This window comes from Tympanuchus pallidicinctus, unplaced genomic scaffold (genome assembly GCF_026119805.1).
Source record: "Tympanuchus pallidicinctus isolate F22 unplaced genomic scaffold, pur_lepc_1.0 scaffold16, whole genome shotgun sequence".
NCBI lineage: Eukaryota > Metazoa > Chordata > Aves > Galliformes > Phasianidae > Tympanuchus > Tympanuchus pallidicinctus.
The window spans coordinates 22,279,603-22,290,490 of record NW_026294679.1 but is presented as its reverse complement, the minus strand read 5'-3'; the positions used below and the strand labels follow the sequence as shown (position 1 = coordinate 22,290,490).

The following is a 10,888-nucleotide window of genomic DNA, read 5'->3' as shown; positions in this document are numbered from 1 at the left end:
CACTGAACAGATTCTGCCTGTTCAAACTTCTAAACTATTCACCATAGAAAGTTTTGATTCATATTTCAGGTTGATACTCAAAACAAAAAAGATGTTTAATTACGAAACGACTTTAATATAGTGCAAATAGCACACCAATATTAAAGTTTCCAAGCTTTACAAGATTGTAATTATTAAATCAAAACTAAAGGGCAAACCAGGATTTGACTGACATAGTTTATTTAACGTTAAAGCCAGATGAGCAGCTTCTTTCCAGAGCAGTTCTTCCCATACTTCTTGATGGAATTACGTAGCCTGTAAAGAAAGAGAAAGGTCAGCTCCAGAAGATTACAACAGATCATACTCACACATTTATGGGGTCTGAATAACTTCTTTCCAAATATTACCCTCCTTAGAAAAAACATAAGGTTCAAAGCTTCACAAAACAGTCATGGGAATGAGCCTAGATAACAGCACCTCTCTAGAGGAGCTCAATCTGGAATTGCTTTGCCAACCTCCTGCTCAAGACATTATATTCACTGTATCAGCCCCCAGGCAGTTACTTTAAAAATGAGCCATTTATAGCATCTGTAATAAAACCACACTTAGATCTGCAGTGGTTACTGCCCACAGCATATCTATTTTACTTGTTCCTGCAGCAAAAACACAAAAACAAAGTCTAGCACTTGTCTGAAGTAATATCAGGCATCTACTTAAGTATCACTAAGACAGAATTGTTTCCAAAGCTGAAGTTACATAAATCCAAACAGCCTCAGAAAATACAAAGCTATCCTATCCTTATTATATTTTAAGTTAGTTTCACTGCAAGTTCAATGAACAGTAAATCAGAACTCGGCCCAAGCTATAAAACTTCAGATTATTTATTAGCCAGGTATTTCATGCAAGTTCAAGAAACAAATAATCAACTAGTAGTAAGCAGAATAGTGATCTGTAAACATTTTAGTCTCCCTCACACTGATATAGAACAACATGCAAATACCAGTCTTCACATTAAACTTCATTAAACTTCACCAACATTAAACTTGCATCATGGTATAATTACAGGCTACCTAATGTCTACTTTTAGAAAGTATCCCCGAAGTCATACCTGTTATCCATTTTCCACACCTGAAGTACATCCAGTTACTGAAAAAGAAAAACCATTTGATGAGAATAGTTTTATTAATATTCCACTACTGTAAATGACACAGACTTGAAAACACAATTTGCTTTTTCCAGTTACCACAATTACAAGTGATAGGAAAACCTCTGAATTTTTATTACCATAAAAGCTAAACACTTGGATTTCATGCATTCCCTCAAGCTTAAAATGGAATCTAACAAAGACTGTACAGAGCTTAAGTAACTCTCAGGATGCAATTATGTATTCACTTATAGCTGAAGGCTACATTGGTTTTAAGTGCTCATCCCTCCATATTACTGTTTGATCATGTTTAAAAAAAAACCCAAACATTTCTGTTAAAGAATCCACATGCCAAAACCTGTCAAAATGGCTTGGCGTTAGAAGTCATGGGGTTTTATCCTTAAAAAAAAATGTTACTTTCCTGAAGAGGTCTAATCAAGTGCCTAAAAACTTCTGATTTAAACAATTCTCACAGACCACATAGGTGGACACTAAAATTTCATGATTCCTAATGAAATTGCAGACAGCTGTGAATAAGGATGTTATGGCACAATTATGTATAAGCATGCATTTTACAAGACAAAGCTTTAAGGCAGGAGTGTATTCTGCAATTCCTTTCTGTGATACAACAATTTTCCCCAAACAGATTTTCCAGAAGGCATGTTAATTAATTTGTCCTTAGTTATTAACACATGGACAAGGATCAACAAAGATGGCCGAACAAAGAACAAGATCTTAACTACGCATACCCACATGATACCCAAAGATAATTTTAAAGGACATCAAAAAACTCTTACATCAAAATGCTGTCCCCTTACTACTAAGAAGGCATGCTAGTTTGACAAGCATTTGATAAATATGCCACATTTGCTGCGTAATTATCACAGCATACATCCCTACTCCTGATCTCAAAAATGCTCATAGAGTTAAGGAGATTTTAAATGAACTGGAAAACTTTAACTCAAATAACAGTTGACAAGTGTAAAAATACAAGACTGTTTACAGCTACCTTCAAGTGCCAAAACTCCTCAAGGGAATTTCCCATACCAGGTATCAGTGCAGCACTGACTCCCCTCAGCATTCACAATAGATGCATGCTAATGTTACAACTGCAGTAAAGGATATTTCGTACCTTCCTACTTTAAACAATGTATGACTTCACTATTCAACCAGCATTGAAATGAAAAGATGAAAAACGTTCCAGATCACAGCTAATAGCATCCTCATCTATCCAGTGACTGCAAGAACTTCATTTATACAAAACAAAATTCCAGAGCAGCTTAGAATAGTTAGAAGTTTAATGCTGACAACAGAAGCAGTTTACAACTACTGGCCCACCTCCACTAAGCTGTTTTGTGACTTAAGACTTCATAAAGATGCACAGGTATTTTTGTCTTAAGGTCAAGTTACACATGCAATTACACTACACTACTCCAAACCAGAATTGCAGTATTTTGAACAAATGTATCAAAAGCAATGAGTTGTCCTGCCTTCTTCTTACTGGAAACTCCACATTTTCCATGTCATTTCACTAGCTCAGAACAAACTTACTATATAGTCATCTGAACCTGTACAAGATAGAAGTTCAAAGCTAGCATATAAGCATGCAAGGGAGTACAGTGCTTCAATGTGACATGATTAAAAAAAAAAAGTGTTTCAGTGATGTATAGTTCAGTCACATCCATGCTCATTTTCAGTACCTGCTAGATACTTCATTTCTGATGGAGAATCCCAAGAAAGTAGGAAAAAAAGCAGAAGTGAAGATTACTGAAGTTCAAGATGTCAAAGCAATGTAACAGTTACAGATCTATGCAATAAACCCAACAACCTCCTCTTATTCAAATGCAGTTGCAAAACTCAATTAGCAGCACAAGCCCACTCAGTGTTAACTAAGTGCAAGAAGCTGCTAGGCAAAGTGACCATCTTCATACTGTTTTCTCCTCAGTTTTGATGATTTTGCTTCATCATAAAGGAACTCGGTCTCTTCTCAAGCTGCATGCTTTCTAGATTTGTACAGACTTGCAGCCCACAGCATAGAAAGCTCCCAGCAGCAAGAAAACCCAGTTGTTAATCAGCCCCTTAGAACCAATATAAAGCAATTATTGTTTCTTATTTCTACTTACAGTCTTCACCACCTACAACAAATCCTTAAAACTTAAAAGAATACTAACTTAATAGAATACATGTTAGATATTTAGGTAGTCTGAGTAACTAGCATTAAGTAGAGTAATTTGTATACAGTATTACTGAGTTATGAGATTAGAGCATTACTGTTAGGTTTAAGAAAGCTTAACTTTAGTTCAAGTGACATGTAAGAAACAATCATTTAAGAAGCACTGCCTCATGTTTTATCAGCTGCAGCAGTGAGGAGCAGAACTAAGCTATGGAGCTAACAAGCTATACATGACCACACAGATTACCTTCTGTGATCCAGTAGAACAGGTAAAAGAAATGGAAGAAAGACAAGGTTATTCTATTGAATAACTTCTTATTAACATTTCAATAATAACATGCCAACTCTAGCCTACAGATAATCTCATCATACCTTCTTGCCAGCACCAACATTTGCCTTAGCTGTACCCCTGACTTTCTTCATTCTGTTCTTACGTTCCTTCCGCTGCTTCCTAGAAGTCTTCTTCTTCTCATACAAACCATGCTAATAAAAAAACAGTTGTATTCAATATCTGTTCAGTGGTAGTAACCAAAGTTTTCATTCTAAGAAATACAATTGTTTTAGTATTGCTAGACTTTCCAAGTACTGTTTCAATGAAATAACAGCTAAAGAGCAAGACAATTTCATTAACAGATGATAAAATAAAGGAAACTAAGATCTTGCAAGGACCAGCCCCATTGTTTATGGTTACAGAGTTTTAGCAATGGATAAGGAATCCTTCTTTGCAGAAGATCACAAGTAATATCAGTTTTGCCATCCCAATTCTACCTTATTATTATACCTAATTATACCAGAAGCAATTTATTTTTCTAATGCAAAAGCTAATCCATACTATGTTAAGACCTCTTACATAACACTAAATTCCCTATGCACAGCAATACCCCCACAAGACTACAGGTATGTTGCTTGTTTTTTTTCCCACATGAAAATGAACTACTAAATACTTGAAAGTCATCCAAATTATTTTCTAGTTACTATGGAACAAATAACTTACTCTGGCAAGTCTGTGCTTTGGTTCATTTTTCTTTGCATAGTCCAAGGAATCATAGATCATGCCAAAGCCTGTTGTCTTGCCACCACCAAAGTGAGTTCTGAAGCCAAACACGAATATTACATCAGGGGTTGTCTTGTACATTTTCGCCAGCTTTTCCCTGATTTCTGTTTTGGGGACTGTGGCCTTCCCAGGATGAAGAACATCAATCACCTAAAAAAATTTTTTAAAAGTCATATAAAAGCCAGTCAATACCCAATAAAACAACTGGACTCCCACCCTAAACTCAAAACCTGAACTAGGCCATCCTAGCCATACAAAGCATCATTTATCTAATCCTAACAGTTTCCTGCTTCAAATCACAGGTCAGCTTGCTATCCCATCACAACGATTTACCTTCAGCATGCAGGAATGTGTATAAACCTCTACACACCTGATAATGTTAACACTTCTAAGGCCCCTTGCTTATAATGATCTAAAATACATGCAGTCAAGAGCCAATAAACAACTGAAGATAGTATTGAGTGTTTTTCTTACCATCTGCTTGCGCTGAAGCAGTCTGTTTGTCATGAACTTCCTAGTTCTTATGGTCACTGTGTCATTCTGTAAAACAGAGTACATAGAAGTGATACAAAACCATAGTTTACAAAGCCTAATGTGTATGTAATGCATGACACCACTGCAGTCAGCACTCTACTTGAAGTCAGCTGCATCCCAATTAAACACATTTGTCTCATGCTATAGGATTCACCTTACAGAACTAAAGTACACTGAAGAACAGTCACTCCCAGCCCATGAGCCAGACAGAAGCATATATATCCCCTTTATTTTAACATGGGGAAATAGTTTTATTCAAACACATAGACTACAAAAAAGAAACTCTAACAAACTCACAGAATTATCAGGGTTGGAAGGGACCTCAAAGATCACTGAGCCCAACTCTCTGCGAAAGTAGGTTCCCTACAGCAGATCACACAGGTAGACTTCCAGATAGGTCTTGATATCTCCAGATGTGGAGACTCCACAACTTCTGAGCAGCCTGTTCCAGTGCCTGCCACTCTGATGATACAGGAATTCTTCTTTGCATTAGTACAGAATCTCCTATGCTCCAGTTGCTGCCCATTACCTCTTATCCTACTACTGCTTATCACTGAAAAAAAACCTACCCCCCCCATCAACTCAATACTTTAGATATCTATAAACAGCGATGCATTGCCCTCTCAGCTTTCCCTCCTCCAGGAAGAAGACCTCAAGCCTCTCAGCCTTTCCTCATGCAGGAAACGCTCCACACCTTTAATTACCTCCGGGCACTATAACAAGAATCCTTATGAAAGCTACACAATTTGTCCTGATAGGACTTTTCAGATAGGAAGCACTAAAGAACTAAGATGCGAGTACGACCCACCGCGCTCCACCCAGAACGCAGAGACACAGCACTTCGGTACCTCAGCGCCACCTGCGCCTACGGCCGCTCCCCCCGGCAGCACGGAGGCCGCCCAGCAGGCCCAACACACGCCCAGTCGCTCCCCACAGCTCCTAGCGGCATCAACCAGGCCGCAGGAATCCCGATTGTAAGCAGCACCGTCCCCCATCCGCCGCACGCCATACCCGCGCAGCCCCCTGCAGGCAAGCCAGCCCAGCAGGACGCTGCTTCCCAGGAGGCTCTCAGAGCACGGATGGCAGCACAGCAGGACGGATAGCACAACCTCAACAGCCCCACACTCACCATCTTGTCAGCTCCCACCGTGCCAGCGAACGAGAAAAGGAAGTGGCGCCGCCGCGCAGCCAATCATAAGGCGGCGCTGAGGACCTTCAGCTGGGGGCGGGCCCATGAGCGAGTCTGGCTGTTCCAGTGCCGGAGCTGGGTAGAAAATGTGCGACCGTATTGGCGGGGCTTCACGTGAGGGTTCCGTACTAAGTGGGGTACCTCAGTAGGCTCGCGCTGTGATCCGGTTCTGCTCGTTTGCCGATTTGTTCTGTCCTGCACCCGGTGAGGAAGACTGGGAAATACGGGACTGGCGCGGAGCCTCGGCGCCCGCACCTGCGGGAGGCCGTGCGCTCTCTCCAACAGGGGGCGCTGCAGAAGGGCGCTGCGTCGTTCTCTCTATCCCTCTCTCCATCGCGTTCCCATCGATCTATGGTAGGCGGTCTGCTGCCGCTGTCGCCGCATGCAATCTCCGTGCCGCCGGCGCCATGGTGAAGGAGCAGTTCCGCGAGAGCGATGTGGCCAAGAAAATGTGAGCGGGACCGTGGCGCGGGAGGCAACTGAGACCGGGTGGCTGGAGGGGCCGTTGGGAAAAGCGGTGGTGTGGGCGGGGGGGCCGCGTGTGCGCAGTCAGCCCTGAATGACCCTATGTGAACTCTCGCCTCCCAGAAGCCACATCTGCTTCGGGATGAAATCCCCAGAGGAGATGCGGCAGCAGGCCCACATCCAGGTGGTCAGCAAGAACCTGTACAGCCAGGACAACCACCACGCCCCGCTGCAGTACGGCGTGCTCGACCACCGCATGGTGAGGAGCCTCGGTTTCCTACAACGTCACTTTTAGGGATTGGCATGAAATAGTTACAAATGAGATATCTGAAGTTTGCTATTCAAAGTATACACAAGTATATTTCTACTTCCACAATATAGGCTGTTAGTTGCAATGGCATCTGCAGCTTGACAATTTGGATGGCTCAGCAAAGTACTCTTGGGAGTTAGCAGACGAGTTTTCTCTGCCTGATTCTTAGAGACCCAGAAACATTCATCCACAAAACATGGAGCTGAGGTCTGTGGGCTGCAGATCAGGTGCCACATGGTTCAGTGGCACCTGCTGCATGGTTCAGTGTCTCTGCTGTTAGGAGGTGCTGCATGGAAAACTTTTCTCCTCTTCTACTCTGCTCCAGTGGGACCGCATCTGGAATACTGTGTCCTGTTCTGGGCCCAGTTCAAGAAGGATAGGGAACTTCTAGGGAGGGTCCAACAGGAAGCCACAGAAATGTTGACGGTCCTGGAGCATCTCCCTCGTGAGGACAGGCTGAGTGACATGAAACTGTTCAGCCTGGAAGAGAAGGGTGAGAGGGGATCTAATCAATATGCAGCACTAGGATAAGGGGCAATGAGAACAAACTGCAACACAGGAAGTTACATACAAATATGTAAAATAAATTCTTTACTGTAAGAGTGACAGTGCTCTGAAACAAGCTGCTTAGAGAGGTTGTGGAGTCTCCTTCTCTAGAGATATTCAATATCTATCAGGACTGCTGCCTACTAGACCGGCTGTAGAGAATCTGCTTTAGCAGGGAGTTGGACTCACTAATCTCCAGAATTCCCTTCCAACCCTTGGGATTTTATGATGTGTATTTCATGAAGTGCCACTGACATGCTTCTGTTACTGGGAAAAAAAGAGTGAGGGCTGTGGGTCTGCTATCAAGATAGTTGCCTAGCCTAAGGACTGTTCTGTCTTTTACATATTTAGCTGATTACAGCTAAAACTTTATTCTGTGCATGTGTTCCTTTCCTTTCAAAGGGAACAAGTGAAAAAGATCGTCCCTGTGAAACCTGTGGAAAAAACCTGGCTGACTGTTTGGGACATTATGGGTACATTGACTTGGAACTGCCGTGTTTTCACGTTGGATACTTCAAAGCTGTGATTGGCATCTTGCAGGTAAACTTAATTTTCATTTGCTATCAATATCTAGGCTGATAAAAGGAAATGATTAAAGAGAAATGAGATACTGAGATGATACAAGAGGTACTGCTTGAAAAACAGTCGTTCAGATGACAGTGTAAGATTGTGTTAAATATTTCATGCAATTTGTGTTTTGTAAATAATTATGTTTAAGTATCAATTCTAGTAGTGTAAATGCATCAGTGTTATTCTTTTTGATCCAAACAGATTAGAATCAAATCGTAGAATCATTAATCTGATATCTTTCTCTAGTTGTTTGAAGTAAATGTGTTTGGCATAACTTGCCTTTTAAGCCATTCCAGTGAATCACAGCTCTGTTTGCTTTGTATTTAAGTTCCGCAGAACTTAGACAATTTTTTTTTTCTGTATTTTTTTTCCCATGAACCTGGTTGTTTTCGTTGTTGTTGTTATGATATATGAATTCATCTTTCATCCAAGTCTACAGTATTTTTGTTAAAAAAATCCTGTGTGCTAGTGAAGAGCTCAGGTTGTGGTAGAAGTTACAACTCTGCATGTTGTGTTAAATGACTGTGCTTATGTGTTCACATTAAAGATGATCTGCAAAACCTGTTGCTGTATCATGCTGTCAGTAGAAGAAAAAAAACAGTTTTTGGATTACTTGAAGCGGCCAGGCCTTACATATCTTCAGAAGAGGGGGCTGAAAAAGAAGGTGTCTGAAAAGTGCCGGAAGAAAAACACTTGTCCTTACTGTGGTGCCTTTAATGGTGAGCACTGACATCAGCAGTTTTTCATAGTTCTTTACTGGTTTTTATCCTTGTTCTTTCCACAGTTAATGGATATTTTCTCTGTCTACTCTTAAGAAACAGGTTGTTGCATTCTTTATACTAAGCAAAGTCTTATTGATATTTCACATATGTGGAAGTAGACATTGACCGAGTGACTTATTTTTTATGCATCTCTTCATTACAATAACCAATACTTAATACTTGAATAAAGTGTTTATTGAAAATGCTGAGTCAAGGCCTGAAGCAGTGATTGAACGCCTGGTGGGAAGGCAGGGCCAACTCAGGGGAACTCAGGTGCATGCAGTGCAGATAAGTGACCAAAAGGGGTGGAAACAGGATCCACACCTTCCCAGACCTCATTTAAGGGTTGGCAGCAGAGGTAAGTGTATCTCTCTGGAAATCTTTGTGTATTTGAGGCCTTTTGAAGATGAGTAGTTATCGTTTCTTTGTTTTTGTGCCTACAGCTGTTGTATTTAAGCAAGTTCTTGCTGCGGTCTGGGATTTTGCTGTTCTACTGCCTTTGCTATGTTTTCTATTGTGCTGCAAGGGTGAAAATAGAAAGCCCTGTTTAACCATTTACTTAAAATGTGGCAAGCTATTGCTGATGATTGGTACCTTATTTTGGAAGCATTTGTAAACTGTAATTCTGATCTTTGTTTTTCATAATCCCATTAAATTGTTCTTCATAGTGTTAGATATGCTTGCTGTTTTCTGGAAGGGTGACTTGATTTTGAAGCAATTCTTTGGTTTTTTTTGTTGCTGTTAAGTTTTTCTTTAAAACAACAACATTTTCTTGCAGGAACTGTGAAGAAGTGTGGTTTACTGAAAATAATACATGAAAAGTATAAAACCAATAAGAAAGTTGTAGATCCAATAGTATCCACTTTCTTGCAGTCCTTTGAAACTGCCATAGAACATAACAAAGAAGTAGAGCCCTTACTGGGAAGAGCTCAGGTGAGCTTTGTTATTGCTTGAACTTTTTGCTGTTTTTTGTGCATTAAATAAAGCTTTTGAAAGGTTCTCAATGTAGCAGTTTATTGTAGACCAGTATTTTAAAAATGCTAAGACACGTGAAGAATGTTTACTGTATTGTGACCATTACTTTGTTTATCAGTGTCTTCTGGTATGTACTTTTCTGCCTGTAGGTGAGGGGGTTGCTCTTCATATGTGAGAATTCAAGAAGCTTAAGAAAAAAAAAAAGTGGGGGGGATGGAGGAGGTAGGACATGTACATCCAAAGAAATGCTGTGTACCTCTAGATTTACTGTAGCTCTGAGTGGACTGTAATACGTAGAAATTTGTTTTCTTCAGAAGAATGTAATAATGATGAGGAGAGAAGAGACTTAATCAGCTGTTATTGTTTCATGCAGCTTTGCATTGTGTGCAGTTGTTTCTTTTTGTTCTTGCTGAACTGGGAAGGTATCAGGATAGATATATGCACAGCAAAAGTAATGAGCATCTGGAGTTTTTCATACTGCATAAGTAGGTGTACTGGAAGAGAAACGAAATGTGTATCTTGTCTTTTTTTTAAAAAAGAAAAACTAGGAAGTACTGTAGTTCATCTCAGTTTCTGCTAATTAAGTAAGAAAAGTATTTTAAGTTTGTTGTAATGCCTCTATTACATTGCTTTAAGAAGTAACTACGCAATACTGTTTAAAAAATACTGTTAAAAATGACTTAAATTATTGCTAATGAACAAAGCCAACAAAAAATAGCAAGTATAAGAAACTATAAAGGTTGGTTCAGAATTAATAAACTAATTGTTGATAGTGTTTTTCTTGTGTGTTGATAGTGGTTTTCTATTTATTCTTTTTAAATACTAGTTGTTCAACAATAGAGTAGATGAAGGGAGTTGCAAATTGTTACATGATGGCTTGATTTTACCATTTTCTGTTTGATTTTGTAGGAAAATTTGAATCCATTAGTAGTATTGAACCTCTTTAAAAGAATCCCAGCGGAAGATATCCCTCTGCTTCTAATGAACCCAGAAGCAGGTAAGCCTTCAGATTTGATCCTCACAAGACTTCTAGTGCCTCCACTGTGTATCAGACCCTCTGTTGTGAGTGACTTGAAGTCTGGCACCAACGAAGATGACTTGACAATGAAACTGACAGAGATCATTTTCCTCAATGATGTAATAAAAAAGGTGAGTCATCCTTCAAGCTGTCTGAGACTGTTACTTTTA

The 10,888-nt window shown here is 40.1% G+C and overlaps 2 protein-coding genes across 11 annotated transcripts in view; one reads left to right on the top strand and one right to left on the bottom strand.

Moving 5' to 3' along the window:
* Positions 1-202: 202 nt before the first annotated feature.
* The window catches only part of RPS24 (ribosomal protein S24), a 773,435-nt gene continuing 762,749 nt past the window's right edge, over positions 203-10,888 (bottom strand). For 7 of the 9 annotated variants that reach the window (XR_008205033.1, XR_008205031.1, XR_008205029.1 and 4 more), the window contains exons 2-7: positions 4,825-4,891; positions 4,291-4,500; positions 3,669-3,779; positions 2,824-2,841; positions 1,088-1,125; positions 203-294 (exon numbers count right to left, since the gene is read on the bottom strand). Coding sequence is in view for 1 of the 9 variants with exons in the window: in XM_052676799.1 (XP_052532759.1) it covers positions 1,123-1,125; positions 3,669-3,779; positions 4,291-4,500; positions 4,825-4,890; positions 6,014-6,016 (393 nt within the window). In the remaining 8 variants the exon portion in view is untranslated. Of the gene's footprint in view, positions 295-1,087; positions 1,126-2,823; positions 2,842-3,668; positions 3,780-4,290; positions 4,501-4,824; positions 4,892-6,013; positions 6,089-10,888 lie in introns of those variants that run through there. The other 2 variants (XR_008205026.1, XM_052676799.1) reach the window with 2 other exon arrangements.
* Positions 6,136-10,888, top strand: part of POLR3A (RNA polymerase III subunit A) — a 39,729-nt gene continuing 34,976 nt past the window's right edge. The window contains exons 1-6 of one of the 2 annotated variants that reach the window (XM_052676749.1): positions 6,136-6,524; positions 6,662-6,797; positions 7,797-7,934; positions 8,512-8,683; positions 9,504-9,658; positions 10,610-10,849. In XM_052676749.1, the coding sequence (XP_052532709.1) occupies positions 6,481-6,524; positions 6,662-6,797; positions 7,797-7,934; positions 8,512-8,683; positions 9,504-9,658; positions 10,610-10,849 (885 nt within the window). In that variant the 5' untranslated portion in view covers positions 6,136-6,480. The remainder of the gene's footprint in view (positions 6,525-6,661; positions 6,798-7,796; positions 7,935-8,511; positions 8,684-9,503; positions 9,659-10,609; positions 10,850-10,888) is intronic. The other variant, XM_052676750.1, reaches the window with a different exon arrangement.